Source organism: Giraffa tippelskirchi, chromosome 5 (assembly GCF_054371585.1).
Source record: "Giraffa tippelskirchi isolate mGirTip1 chromosome 5, T2T-mGirTip1v1.2.pri, whole genome shotgun sequence".
Lineage (NCBI taxonomy): Eukaryota > Metazoa > Chordata > Mammalia > Artiodactyla > Giraffidae > Giraffa > Giraffa tippelskirchi.
In genome coordinates this window covers 173,068,619-173,083,910 of record NC_137279.1, presented here as the reverse complement: position 1 = coordinate 173,083,910, position 15,292 = coordinate 173,068,619, and the positions used below count along the sequence as shown (strand labels likewise).

The 15,292-nt window shown below is 49.9% G+C and overlaps 1 protein-coding gene and 1 long non-coding RNA gene across 2 annotated transcripts; one reads left to right on the top strand and one right to left on the bottom strand.

The window, feature by feature from the left end:
- Nucleotides 1–771: 771 nt before the first annotated feature.
- Nucleotides 772–8,292, bottom strand: LOC145507053 (uncharacterized). Its single transcript, XR_014054526.1, has 3 exons — nucleotides 8,199–8,292; nucleotides 6,112–6,251; nucleotides 772–2,029 (listed from the first exon to the last, which is right to left on the bottom strand). It is a non-coding gene; the product is annotated as an uncharacterized LOC145507053 (long non-coding RNA).
- Nucleotides 6,713–8,432, top strand: FOXE3 (forkhead box E3). The gene has a single exon (XM_081492816.1). It carries the CDS (start codon nucleotides 6,713–6,715, stop codon nucleotides 7,658–7,660), a length of 948 nt encoding a protein of 315 aa, XP_081348942.1. The 3' UTR covers nucleotides 7,661–8,432.
- The last annotated feature ends 6,860 nt before the right edge of the window (nucleotides 8,433–15,292 follow it).

Genomic DNA, 15,292 nt, shown 5'->3' with positions numbered 1-15,292 from the left:
CGCAGGGAGACGGGGGAGAAATAGGCAGTGGGACCTCAGGTGAGTCAGGTGGTGTGGCAGCCGCCAGCCAGGTTAGGGACTCGGTCTGATTCTTGAGCTGATGGGGAGACACCTACCATGTTCAACTGATGAGGCCCTTCTCTAGCTGCTGAGGATAGAAGGGATCTGAGTGGGAGGTAGGGAGCCCAGCCAGGAGGCCACTGCAGTCGGCAGTGTGGGGACTGATGTTGGTCTTAACGAGGACTGAGACAGAGGGACAAGGGAAGAGAGTGCTTGAGACAAACCTCAGAGAACTAATGGATCTTGGTGAGTGGAGGTGGTCAGAGAGGGAGAGAGAGGAGTAGAGGGTGACGGCCAGTTCCTGGATGTGTGACAAAGCTGGGGTTTAAGGCACTCTCTGAGATGGACACTGGAGGCCCCCTCTGCCCCGGTGAGGAGTGAGTGGGTATGAAGAGTCTGCTGCTTCCCCCGAACTGGAGCCTCGATTCAGCATCGTATGCTCAGCCTTAGCTGCCTGGTCTTAGCCGCCAGCCCCTTCCCTCGCCAGTCCATCCACTGTCGCACTGATCTCAACAATGGATCTGACCTTGTCACTCCCCTGCTGAAAAATATTCCAAGCCTTCCTGTTGTCTCTAGAAAGATGTAATCTCTGAAGCCTGGCAAATAAAGTCATCTATAATCTGACTCTACCTACCTTCTCTATCTCAGTACCCCAATGCTCTACACTAGCCACAGTAAACAATAATAGTAACAACAAAAAACAGTTCATAATGTTTTTAGGTAACAAACTTTTACTAAAAGACCAAGTGATTTTTTTTCATCACATTGTTGATGTGCTTATTTTGATATGATTTACAATATTTATTATTATTTGGTTCACAACTTTTGTCTTTTTCACAAAATTTTGTCAGAAAATATATATTCTTCATCTTAGAAAAACTGTTATAGTCACAGGCACCACTTACCAAGACCTATGTTCTATTAATACATGTATTCAAAACAAAAGTTCAATGTTTTCACTAAAATAAGCAAATAATTACAGCTTTATTGAAAATAATAATTTAAAAAAGTTAAAATAGCTAACAAGCAGTATTGATATGTGTCAGGCAGTGTCCTAAGAATTCTACAGGTATTTAGCTCATCTAATTTTTTAAACTTTTTATTTTATATTGGAGCACACAGTTGATTAACAATATTGTGTTAGTTTCAGGTATACAACAAAGTGATTCCGTTATACATATACACGTATCTATTCTTTTGCAAATTCTTTGCCCAATTAGGTTGTCATGGATATTGAGCTCATCTCATTTTTAGTAGAAAAATACTGAAAGTCTTGCACTTCCCAGAATGGACTATATTCTCTTGTCTTTGCACCCGTGATTTTCTTGTCCCAGTACTTAGCCATCCTTCTGTCCATCTGATTCACATTTACCCACTCTCAACTTGTACCAGGCACTGTACTAAGTGCCAGGGATTCAAATATGAGTGAGACACGGTACCCTTAATGCGAGAGCCAGACACATGGAAATTCAGTAAGTGCAGTGACGAGATGAGGTGGGGGCATAGAGAATGAGCCCTCATCCAGCCTGGGCCTGCCCCCCTGCAGCTGGACTTCAACCCTCTCCAGGAAGCCTTCTGGCTTTGCCAGGCTGGGTGGGCTCCATTTTCTGTGCCCCTACCATCCCTTCTCTGCCCGCATCATACACTGACCACCCTGTATGGGCAGTGGCTGCATGGCTGCCCTCTCCTGGGCATAGTGAAGGCAGAGGATAGTCTGACTCATCCCTGACCCAGCACCTAGGACAGTCTAGACACAGGTCCTTGGAGAGTGCTTGAGGAATGAAGACGCACGACGAGGGGCAGCCTCCTCCTGGGTTCTTCTCTGATGCTCTCTCTCCAGAGTCAGGCCTGCCGCCCCTGTTCCATTTCCCGAGGCTGGTGCAGGCCACTCAGCCCAGAGGGTGTTGCAGAGGTCAGGCTCTGTGGGTAAGGTTGGGGCTGCTCCTTTCACTCGTGGTTCAAGAGCAGCCTAGTTAGAAAAGGCCATCCCAGACTGGGTACCCAATATGCCCCTTTGCCAGGCTGCAACTCTCTCCCACTGACTTCTGAGGGAGGAGCAGTATCTTGGGCAGCTCTGGTCTTAGAGGTAAGAGGGAGGAGGCCCTGAAGCAGCCCTTGGGATCCCTGGGTGTCAGGGCTGGGGTGGGAGTGTCTCAGAGAATTCCTTGAGTTCCTAAGCCCCTTCTCAGCCTCTGGGCTATGGGTTCTGTGGCAGCTGTGACAGAATAAATGACCCTAGAGTGGTCTCAAACTAGGGTGCTGCTGCTGCTGCTGCTGCTAAGTCACTTCAGTTGTGTCTGACTCTGTGCAACCCCATAGATGGCAGCCCACCAGGCTCCCCCGTCCCTGGGATTCTCCAGGCAAGAACACTGGAGTGGGTTGCCATTTCCTTCTCCAATGCATGAAAGTGAAAAGTGAAAGTGAAATCGCTTAGTTATGTCCAACTCTTAGCAACCCCATGGACCGCAGCCTACCAGGCTCTGCCATCCATGGGATTTTCCAGGCAAGAGTACTGAAGTGGGTTGCCAGTGCCTTCTCCGTCAAACTAGGGTATTTGAAGAATATTCTAGGAAGCCTTTCAGGGCCTAGTGACAGCTCAGGCTGGTCCTTTGGACCCTCACTGGGTTAACATAGCTCTTTCTCTCCAGAGCTCTGGAGGGCCATTTGGGGGTCCTCCTAGGGTGGCTGTGAATCTTGGGACAAGGACCCAAGATAACGTTCAGCCTCAGCCCTCTCTCCCAGACAGAGTGGCTGGGAAGCTCTGGCCCCCACCTTCTGCTCCTTGCCTCGAAGCCCCTCTTGGCTCATGGTGCCTCTGCAGAGGTGGGGCTGGGGGCAGGGAGCCTTGGGGGCTGATGCTAACAACTTTGGACAGGGTGGGAATTTCCATTCCTATCTAGGGAGCCATCAACACTGTGTGCCCTGACCTGGGCCTTTGGCCTCTAAAGGGCAGTGGGAAGGCCGGCCCCAGGGCCAATCCCTGGCCATTAATCCCTCCTGCCAGCCTGAATATCCACCCAGCATGGTCAGACAAAGGCCTGCCCAGCCCAGCCACTGTGTTCCTCCCGCCCCAGGGGCTCCACTCAGACGCTGGGCCGCCTGGAATCCAGGCCCATGAGAAAGGGGCCGCCTTCACTGGCCATCTTATGCCCGGATGCTCAGCCGCATCCCGTCCGGCCCAGGGCCTGTGAAAAGAGGGCCCAGCCACGCTGAAAACAAGGATTAGCCCTTGGGCCACCCCCTGACACCGGCCTGCTTGGCTCCGGGAAGCAGGCCCAAAGGAGGGGGCCAGGCAGACACAGAGAACTGGAAAATTCTGGGTTCTCACCCCTTTGGCCCAGCTCCCTGCCCCCACTCTCCCCAAGAGTAGCATAGCCAAGCACACATTCAGTATCATTTACTGAACATACACTACGTCCCAGACTCTATACATGGACTGGAAAATTGACAGTACAAGAAAATTTCAGTCTGCCATGGGAGGTAATAAGATTCATTCTCTTGCAACCCACTCCCGACCCCCGGAGGCTGTGGAAGGGGTCTTTGGAGGGGGGCTTTAGCCCTAAGGGAAGGGGAGAAAGACAGTGGCTCTGGTTTCTTGCCTGAGAATAGCTGCAGCATTCTGCTGCACCTGGCTGAATACATGCAGGTGCTGAAATCATTTCTGTGCCTCTGCCTCTCTCCTTCCCTTCCTGGTTTAATACCAGAAATGCCAGGTGTGTAGTAGAAAAGAAATCTCTTATTTGAAAAGTCTATTACCAGGTGCCAGTGTGGCCAGGCACTTTCATACACGACCTCATTTGAATCTCATAACACTGAGAGGGTCCATTCTTGTCCCTCTTTGGCAGGTGAGAAAACTGAGGCTCAAATGAGCAATTGGCCCTGGACACTCGGCTCTTGGAGCCAGGCTACCTGCTGCTGCAGCTGCTTGTCTTGCCTTCCTCTTTGGTGAGCTGTTCACTGTGACTGCACCATCTTATGCTCCCAAGGCCTGTGCCAGGCAGTAGAATGCAAGGTGGAGAGGGGACTGAGGTGGGGGTCTCTTCATGTGTAAACCAGGCTGACTCTTCACTTGTGGTGGGAGGGTGGTTGTCTCCTCTAGAGTGTCATCTTCTCCTTCCTCGCTGCTTCTCCGTCCTCTCTGCCTGTCTCTCTCTGAATGGTTGGTAGTTGTCTGGGTGCCCATCTCTTCACTCTGTCTCCCCTGAGCACTGGCAAAGGACCTAGCACAGAAGTGCTCGATCAATGATGTGGGTGAAACTGAGGCCAGGAGAACTGAAGGAAGGACGGATTTGGATCCATGTGGAATTGACAGGACTTGCGGATTGCTGAGATGTGGGGAGTGATGGGGGAGGGAGGAGCCTGAGATGATGCCCAATATTTCCGATCTGGGTGGTAAGGGGCAAGGGGTCCATTGACTGAGATTTGGACTGCAGGATGGGGAGGAAGATGGAGCTGGGGTGCACTGGGTTGAGGGCCATGTCAAATGGACACTTGGATATGCTGACTTGGAAGGTCAGGAGAGAGAGGCTAGGCACCAATTTTGCAGAAGTTGTGAGAGCTGGAAGGACTCTAGAGTAAATTATTTCAATAGTCTCAGCTTTAAAATATCATGGTATGATGGTGTGCTGGTGTACTGAACTCTGGGTTTAATCCCACCTGCCACTTACTAGCTACATGAAGTCAGGCAAGTCTTTTAACCTCTCAAAGCCTTAGTTTCCTTATCTGCAAAACAGCGATAATAACAGTATGCCCTCACAAGGTATTCACATTTAAGTGAGCTAATGTATGTGTTTACCACATATACAATGCTCAGTAATGGTGGCTGTTATATTATCTGCTGAGACTGGAGCTGGGAGAGTGGGCTATTGAGCTTTGAGTTTGGAATTTGAAGCCCTAGGCCCTCTGGCTGCTGTAGCTAGCTTTGATCATCTGTACCCAGGGGCACTCCACATCAGCCAGAACTGGGGTGAGATACCTAGGGCTCCAAATTTAAGGAGGAACTGGCTCTCAAATGCTGACCCTGCACTTGTATCACCCTGAGAGTGAGCACTCCCTTAAATTTGGGCCACTTCAGTAGTCTTACCTACTCTCAGCCCTGCTCCCTTGAACTTGCCTATCTCCAGGAGAGACAAGCCTCTTTAAGACAGGGCTCTTTCATCCCTTAGTTCCCTCCAAGCCAGGTCTGGCTTTCCTGTCACTTTGGAAAAGTTTCCTGAAACAGGCTCAGGGTTGCATCTCTTTTGAACAGTGTGGTGGATGGTGGTATTTCCTAGAGATAGATTTTAATAAAGAATAAGGGACCTCCTCATCACCACCTTCCCCAGTGAGCTGTGAGTCTGGCATTTCTGGAGCTTTCCAGATGGCACTAGTGGTAAAGAACTCGCCTGCCAAAACAGGAGACACAAGAGACCTGAGTTCAGTTCCTGGGTCCGGAAGATCCCCCGGAGGAGGGCACGGCAACCCACTCCAGAATTCTTGCCTGGAGAATCCTACGGACAGCAGAGCCTGGTGGGCTACAGTCCAAGGGGTCCCAAAGAGTCAGACACAACTGAAGAGACTTAGCATGCACGCACCCCGCCAGAACATTCCCCAGTGAGATATGAGTCTGGCATTTCTGGGCCAGTAAGCAGCTCTCTCAGATTTCCAGTCTGTGGAAGCACTTGGAGGGGTCTCTCTTTGAGCCAGTAACTGCTTCTTGGAACTTTGGGCTGTGCGGCTGTGTTCTGTGCATCTTCCCAGGGTGCATGACATGAGGGTGTGAAAAAGGGATCCTTTTTTCTAGAACAGAAGATGCGTGGAGAAGAGGCAGCCAAAAGGCAATTCCAAATTACAGATTTTCTAGGGGACTCTTGATTTAAAGTAATCAGTTCTCCGGTTCCCAAATCTGCTAGCTGGATCACTTTTCACGATTTTGTTTTTTCAAAGGATACCAGCCTGGATGGGACAAGGTTGTCAGGGAGATAGCAGAGAGAGGAGATGCTAACCCTGGAGCCAGGAAATATCCTCCCCTGACAAAGCCTGCCTCCTGCTCTTCCCTTCCCCCCAACCTACCTTTCTCCATTGTCTAATGTCCTGGGGTGGGTTTGACACCTCTTTGACCAGCACAGCATCAGGATGCTGAGGGTTGGCAAGTTGGCTCTGGGCAGCTCTCATCTCTGCCCCAGCTGGGATTGGAAGGACGAGGAGGGGTACTAGGAGAGAAGGATGGAGGGGACAGGACTTAGCTGAGAGAAGTAGGATGGGGAGGGGGGCCAGAGAGTGCTCTGAATGGATGGATTTGTGATTGGCATTGACCCAAAGGGGTAGAGGTTGAAGGAAGAGTGGAAAGGGAAGGTGGCTGACTGAGTCTGGTGTGATGGGGCTTGGGCCAGGGGCTGACCCAATGGAGATGGAGAAGGGATGAGGCTGGGTCTGGGAAAGACTGACCCAAAGGGACGAAGCCAAGGGAGGGGTGAAAGGCTGGGGATGGGGGAGAGAACTGTCAGCCTTGAAAGAGGATTGGGAAGGCAAATTAGAGGGGGAGGCGCTGGCCAGCAGAGAAGGTCCGAGCCCTCGCCCCTGGCTGGGGGCACAGAGGGAGGGGACCGTGTCCATATAAGGCAGGTCAGCGGCCCGGCTCTCTCCGAGAGCGCGGAGAGCCCGCCGTATTCCCATGACTGGGCGCAGCGACATGGAGCCGCCCGCAGCTTTCTCGGGCTTTCCGGCCCCGCCCTCGGTCACGCCGTCGGGGCCGCCGCCGTCGCCGCTCGCCGGAGCCGAGCCCGGGCCGGAGCCCGAGGAGGCGACGGCGGGTCGCGGGGAGCCGGAGCCCGCGCCGGCGCCCGGCCCGGGCCGCCGCCGGCGGCGGCCCCTGCAGCGCGGAAAGCCGCCTTACTCATACATCGCGCTCATCGCCATGGCGCTGGCGCACGCCCCGGGCCGCCGCCTCACGCTGGCCGCCATCTACCGCTTCATCACCGAGCGCTTCGCCTTCTACCGCGATAGCCCGCGCAAGTGGCAGAACAGCATCCGCCACAACCTCACGCTCAACGACTGCTTCGTCAAGGTGCCCCGCGAACCGGGCAACCCGGGCAAGGGCAACTACTGGACGCTCGACCCGGCGGCTGCCGACATGTTCGACAACGGCAGCTTCCTGCGGCGCCGCAAGCGCTTCAAGCGCGCCGAGCTGCCCGTGCTTCCGGCCCCGCCGCCGGCCGCCGGCCCACCGCCCTTCCCCTACGCGCCTTACGCGCCCGGCCCCGGGCCTGCGCTGCTCGCGCCGCCGCCCCCCGCCGCCCCCGGCTCCGCGCCGCCCGCGCGCCTCTTCAGCGTCGACAGCCTGGTGAGCCTGCCGCCCGAGCTGGCGGGGCTGGGCGCCCCTGAGCCGCCCTGCTGCGCGGCCCCCGACGCCGCCTTCTCGCCCTGCACCGCCTCCCCGCCGCTCTACTCCCCACCGCCCGACCGCCTGGGGCTGCCCGCGACGCGCCCCGGCCCCGGCCCGCTGCCCGCCGAGCCGCTGCTGGCCTTGGCAGGGCCGGGAACCGCGCTCGGCCCCCTCGGCCCGGGGGAGGCCTACCTGCGGCCGCCGGGCTACGCGCCTGGGCTGGAGCGCTACCTGTGAGCCCCCTTCCCACTGGCGGGGGACGGCGTGGGGGCGGCCCAGGCCCCTCTTCCCCAGGACGGGGCGCTGCCTGGGAGCCCCCATCTCTTAGAGCGCACCTCGGAGCTCCCCAGCTCTGCCTCGTGGACTGAGCACACCTGTTTCACCCACGCTGTCCCTCATCCCTGGGGAACCTCGCACCATCTCTCCACTGGACTTAACCCCCCATCTCCCATCCCGAATTGTAAGGCCCGCTTTTCTTCTCCCTCCACTGTGAGCCCTCATCTGTGCACGCCCCCGACCCCTGCACTATTTTGGGTCCCATGTCTGGGGATCCTGGAGCACCACCTGTGAGCCCCCATCTCGAATTTCTCGTGAATTTCAAGCCTTTGGAAGTCAGACCTTCGATCTCAAACCGCCTCCCAACTGGTCTTTAACCTCCCTTGGGTGTTTTTTTTTTTTTTTTAATAACACATCAGAGGCCAGACTCCTAGGTCTGTGACTCCCTGGCTGTTGTCCCTTTATTCCCCCCACAAGCTTGTCCCCCACTCCCACTTACCTGTCCGTTCTGTTTCCTACTGAGAGAGCACTCCCTTTTGACACAGACTGGAACCTGGCTGAGCTCCTCCAGACCCCAGGACAGCTCTTCATTTCTGAGACAAGCAACACCAAGGGCTCCTTGACTTCAGGAGGAGTTAGTGGGCTGCCCCATCATCTGAAAAACTTGAGACTTACTAGATTATTATTATTTTTAATTAAAACTAGTTTAATTAAAAAGAAGAAACTTGCCTCTGGGCTTGGTGTGCTGGCTGGTGACTTGGGGGAGCGGTCTGGGGAGACAGTAGGGGAGTTCTGTTCAGGATCTTGGGTTGCCACAGGGGGTGAGCCCCTTGTGAGTTACCAGGCAAAGGTTCATGAAGTAGGATTAGGATGTGGTTCAACCATAGCTGTGGACATAGTAGGCCTGGTGAAATGCCATCCATCACCTGCTGCAGAAGCTGGTAGAGATGGGGCATGCACGTGAGTGTATTTGGCCAGTTGGTTTGTCTGTTGTGTGGGATTATTCCCAGCTCCCATGCATAAGGGAGCAGTGGCTATTCCTCCAAAAAGCACTCACTGAATGTGCCAAGCACTGGGAATATATCACTAAACAAATGGGCAAGATCCATGCTTTGAGCTTATGGATCAGTGGGGAAGAGACATTATCAATCAGTTCTCAGAGAAATGAGACAAGTGCCCTAGAGCCTTCCATTCAAACTGTGATCCAGGTACCTGGGAGCTTGTTAGAAATCCAAAATCTTAACTTAGATCCACTGAATCATCGGTTTCCACAATTTAACAAAATTCCAGGGTGATTAGCATGCACAGTATTCTGAAGTAAAGGCACTGTGCCAAGGCTGGGGCTCAGTTTAAAAAGCTACTCCTTACTTTAAGGAGTGGGACCGGGCTGCAGAACCATACATGCCCTGCTGAACTTCTGGAGCTGGATTCTGCACCCCATCTTAACTCCCCTGCTGAAATGGGAGCTGGAGCAGCAGGGACTTGAGCTGATTCATGACTGTCCCCAGCACCAAGGACAGGGCAGCACTGAGAACTCGGAAGTTGCAGGAGAGGGAGGGAGTTGGCCTTTGACCCTATCCTGCTTTCTGGTGCTGATCCAAACGCTAAGCATCAGGCTTTTCGAAGCTCCCTTGCCCCCAGGGCTCTCAGTCTATTAGGGCCTGAATTAGGTGTGGGGAAGGGCAGGGGAGGGGATCAGTGTGTCTGAGCCAAGGGTGAACGTGATTTGCATGTTGGACGTGCCTGATACAAGAGTTTAAAGCTCTGGGAGCAGTGATGGAGGGTGAGCACAGAGAGTAAGCAGCTCATAGAGGGGAAAGGTTCAGGAAATCCGAGAAGGCAGGGAAGGCCCTCTTTAGAGGTAGGGCAGTAGGTATGCACAGTCTGGTATGAAATGCTCTGGATAGACCCCGCTCCCTCAGCCATTAACCCCTTTGGGCAAGTCAGATCTAATTTGCCTGATGCATAACAGCCCTTCACTTAATATTTGATGACTGACTGAATGAATGAATCCCTAGTGTCTAATATTGTGCCTGACTTACTGAATAATGATTGGGCTGACAGTACTTTGGCACCTTCTTACCCATTCTCACTTGCCGCCCTCGAACTGATCTGCAGTAGAGCTGAAAGATGTGGAGGTGGAGACTAAGTCCCCACTGGTCCAATGAGAAAACTGCCCCTCCCTGCAGCCAAGCAGGTAGGGAAGAGCCCGCCCCCAGTGCTCTAAGGAATAGAGCTCCGCAGAGATCAAATGCATACTTGCTTCTACTCCAAATGGTGTTACAGTCCCTCCTCCTGCCTCACAGAACTTCATGATAAATTCCTTCCAAATCGAAGAAATTTCCACGGACAGGAAGAAGAGGATCCTTACTTGGCTGAAGTCGGGAAGTGCTTCTTGAATTCTGAATTCAAATCTTGTTTGTCATACAAGTCTCTGTCCCTGAGATCTTGAAATAGTGGGGACGAGATGAGAAATGTCTGCATGGAAATACCAGAAAGGTAAATACTGAACTAGAAAGTCGGAAAGATTTTATTTTAAAAATGCTTCTTTAATTTTCCTTTATTCAACATCATGGAGGGCTGACTGTGTGCCAGACCTTGTGCTGGGCTCTGAGACCAACAGGGATACAAACACAAGAGTGTTTATGCCCTTACAGAGTTCATTGTCTGGAAAGCTACATGTCATAGAGCATCCTAAGAATCTTGACACTTTGGAAAGTGTTGAAAAAACAAAGCAAAAGCCCTAATTCAATTCTGTCTTTAAAGCATCGAACACTTTTTTTTTTTCCCCTAGAAGTGAGATTTCAATATTATTTCCTCTACCCTCTTTTTGGAGGAAATAATTTGAATAGTCTTCAGAAATGTTAAGCAAATACTTACCCCTTCATTCTTATAGAAAACTTGATATCATCTTTACTCATAAGGTACATTTTTTAACACTTGAGTTTTGTTTTTATTAAACTGAAACAATCATATAACCTAACAAGTCAAATAGCAATCAAAGACCTTAGGACCTGTGCTTTGTTTCTTAGAAGCACCTATTTTCAGTTCATATTTGTCTCTTTTGGATCTACTTTTCCTATTTCCATGCTTATACTATTCTCTCTTAAAACAGAAATGATTAACTTCCTATTATGATAGATGATTATTTACCTCTAAGTCTCTATCTCTTCCCAACTCCACCTGAAATTACCAATGTTGGTTAAATTAGTTTCTAGGATTTACATTACTTCTTCTTCTTCTTGTTTAGTTACTAAGTTGTGATTGACTTTTTGTGACCCCATGGACTATAGCTCATCAGGTTCCACTGTCCATGGGATTCTCCAAGAAAGTATACTGGAGTGGGTTTCCATTTCCTTCTCCAGGGGATCTTCCCAACCCAGGGACTGAACCTGCATCTCCTGCATTAGCAGGCAAATTCTTTACCACTGAGTCAACAAGGAAGCCGTTTTACGTGACTATTGACATATAAATTTTGTTCTCCAAGAAGTTGCTAGTGTACCATGACTACACTTTCTCTTTTTTTTTTTTGGTGCAACTTTGAATTTTCCTGGAGTTATTGCCTTATTTTTGTTTTCATTTGCTTAGCTTTATACCTGTGGCTAAACCTTCTTCCCATATCTTCCAATAGCACAGTTTTTCATGAAGTCAAACTTATCAGGAAACCTGTCATCTCTTTTGGTCGTGTTTTTCCTTTCCCAGGGGCATCTCTCCCAGAGCCTTCTGTCCTCCGGCTTCAGACTGGGATGATTGTGCTCCTTGTCTGCTGCCCAGATGTGGCCCTGAGATTTCCCTTTACTGTTTTCCTTGGAATTCCCTCCATCTCTGTCCTGTGTTGGATCCTGTGCTCCCAGGATTCCAATCTTCCCTTTTGGTTTATTTCTTTGTTTCAGTCGAGGTCAATTTGGGGTAAAATTTTACATTATCTGAAATTAAGATAATTATTTTAGCATGAGAAGCTAAGTGTGCACTTTGACAATTAAATGATTGTGTCAAAGCTGTGTTCTGTAGACTTTATTTAGGGGTGGTTGAGAACAAGGGGGATGGGAGGCTGTTTCCTTGGTTCAGTACACACTTCCCGCCTACCCTACGTACCTACTGGGAAACTTGGAAGGAGGCTCAGTGTTATACAAATGAGGATGCTTGTTTGGGTAGGAGAGTTAAGCTAGGGGAACGGTTCTGAGTTCCTTATAGGAATAAGGAGTTACTCATAGGTGAGCTGAGAGGGGCTGCTTCCCGACTTGGGGAATTTGGAACCCCCAGGAAGAATGACTTTGGGCCCACGATGGTGCTGAGCTGCTTAGAGTGCTTCGAGGGCCTGTGGGATTCAGCTCAAGAAAGTGGCCACTGTCACCCTGGCACATAGAAAATTGAGTACCTAGGAAAGGGACATCCTTGGCAAGGGACATCCTTGGCAGGGACACAGGTCAGTAGAGAAGCTCCTTCAGGTAATCTTCAGGGTTGTGCTTCATCTGGGAAGGCAGAAGAAAAAATGGGCTACATGGAGAACCCTCTACTGCTAGGGACTGGCTTGGCTGGTTTTAAGCCCATGGGAAATACCTAGAAGTATGAGGTAGGGGGAGGATTTTGCAGGATACAGGAGGCTAAAGTGGTCTCCTCCTAAAGGAAAAAAGCTCTGTGGGCCCCCAGAATTTATTATAATTTTTTATTATAGTGTCATTTAGTACAAGCACGTATAAATTCCTTAAACTTGTATCTCTTATATAACTGTAAATCGAAGTATTTTAATAAATTAAATTCAAACAGAGCTACAAAATAAAAATTCAAATTCATTACATTAATCAAATGTAAAAAAAAGGCATTGTTTTGCTGAAATGAAACACTTGTACTGTGAATGTGACCGTGACTGCCCCACTGTAGGTCTTTGGGTTTGATGTGCCTTGAGCCGTGTGATGGCTAAATCCATCCACTATTTTTTTGCTTCTGAATGAAGTGCAAGCATTCCTTCACGTAGCCATGTCACCAACAGGCCCGAACACTGCACTTATTTATCAAGGCTACATCATTTTTACCTTATCTCAAGATTAAAGAACTCCTTGATAATAAATGCAAATGAAGACTCTAAATACAAGTTTCTGATACCTATGATATCAGGAGGTCATTTAAGTGATCCACAATATGCTTAAATGAATGTGTTTACGATTACTATTGAAATGAAAACATAACATTAAAAAATGTTCATAAATTTGTGATTGTATACGTTCTTGGACCAGATTTTGAAACAAGCACGTGAAGATTTGAGTCTAAGGAAGGTCTAAGTAACTCTAAAATTAGAAGAAAATTATAGTTACAGACTATAAAATCATAAAGGTGAGAATGGTACATATTAAAATCCATACAATGCAGTCAAAGGAAAAGTCTGAAAGGAAATTTCACAGCCCCAAATATGCTGTTAGAGGGGAACTGGGGTGGGGTAGGGAGACCAATTAAAACGCTACTGCAGTATCCAGGCAGGAAAGGATGGTGGCTTGGTAGCAGTAATGGTGGTGGTAGAGAAAAGTAGTACAAAGGTATAGAAACAATCAGCCATTGGCTAAAACCATCTTATTCCATGGAGGTTACACACTTTCCCATTTAATCGCAGCCCCATGCCCACTCCATGATAGCTCAGTTGGTAAAGAATCCGCCTGCCCCCGTAAGGGAACCCGTTCGATTTCTGGGTTGGGAAGATCCCCTGGAGAAGGGAAAGGCTACCCACTCCAGTGTTCTGGTCTGGAGAATTCCATGGACTGTGTCATGGGGTCGCAAAGAGTCAGACACGACTGAGTGACTTTCACGTCACATGCCCACTCTGAAACTTTGAGGGACGTGGGCATTTGACTAGTAGACAATCTGGTTTCATTTGACTAATTTAAGGAGTAACTAATCTTAATAGGGGCTTCCCTGGTAGCTCTGTGGTTAAAAAAAAATCCACCTGCCTAGCAGGAGAGGTGGGTTTGACCTGTGGGTTGGGATGATCTCCTGAAGAAGGAAATAGCAACCTACTCCAGTATTCTTGCCTGGGAAATCCTATGGACAAGGGAGCCTGGCGGGCTACAGTCCATGGGGTCTCAAAAAAAGTTGGACACAACTTAGTGACTAAAACAAACAACAGAAGTATCAATACAGTAGAAAAGAGAAAACATTGCCAGACACCATTCCCCCACTGCTCCCACCAGAAAGCACTTAGGCTAGCCAGTATTAGCAGTGAGTTCTTTCAAATCATTAAGGAACCTATTTTTATAGTTATATAAGTTGTTCCATAACACAGGAAGAATGGAAGTCATCTCAATTCTATCTACTTAATGTTATCAAAAACTGATAAGCAGTGAACATGCAAACTATAGCTATTCTCACATATGAAAGAAGCAGAGTTCCTTAATGAAATATCGCCAAATTGAAGCCAGTAGTGTATTATAAAAATGCACAATCAAGCAAATACAGTTTATTCTGGGAATGCAGGATGGCATTATTAGAATTCTTTACCATCTGAGCCACCAGGGAAGCCTGTTAGAATTCTTAGCTCCACTTAATAGATGATGAAATTAAGGCTCATAAAGGTTAAATGACTTACCCAGGTCAAAGCTGCAAAGTGGCTGACTCAGAACTGGACTTCAGGTCCTCCTGACTCCAAAGTCATTCTCTTCCTCTGAGAGAGGCCAGTGGAGATGGAAGCTTGGATGGAAAGCCCCAGACACCAATAAAATTCCTCATCCCAATATCCGTGTCCCCCCACCTCACACCCACAGTCCTGATATTGAAAGCTACTTTCCCAAGCCAAGTGACCGGTTCTGGTTTCCTTTTTCTTTCAGTTTTCCCCTTCCTCCCTCTTGAACACTCCCCTTCTCTCTCCCCTCTCCTTGAATCCCGGGTCTCTCCCGGTCTCCCCTCATTAATTTTGTGGAGGCAAAAGCGCCACCTATTGGCCACCTTGTATGCACCTGATTTGAGAAGAAAGCTAGGATCCATTTGGATGCCAATTGGGGCTGAGGGTGGCTTCTGACCTCTGAAAGGCACTTGCCCATGAGGAGCCCAGTGATTTGTTTTAGAAGAGAAAAACGGGCTGCAGTTTCCACCTCCCCCAGGAAGCCCTCCCAGATCTTCCATCCTCCCCTATTCTTGGCAGCTGTCCTCTTTTATTTAACAAAAAGACTCTTAGTGACTGTGGTCAGAATTTCACCTACTCAAACCTCACTGCCCTCCTCCCCGGGGGCCTTCCCATAAATGTTCTGGTCTCTAGATTTGGCAAGGAGGAGAAGGGGACGACAGAGGATGAGATGGTTGGATGGCATCACCGACTTGATGGACATGGGTTTGGGTAGACTCCGGGAGTTGGTGATGGACAGAGAGGCCTGGCGTGCTGCAATTCATGGGGTTGTAAAGAGTCAGACACGACTGAGTGACTGAACTGAACTGACACTTGCCACCTCCACCCTGGGTGGGTCTACGTCCTGGGTATCAATCTGTGCAGGGTGATCGCTACTTCTCCCTTCCAGCCCCCAAACCCTTGGCATCACTGGCAGGTGCAGGGACCTCCAGGCCTCCTGCCAGACACTGCAATCTGCCCTTCTGGCCCTCCCCGTTCAGGCCCCA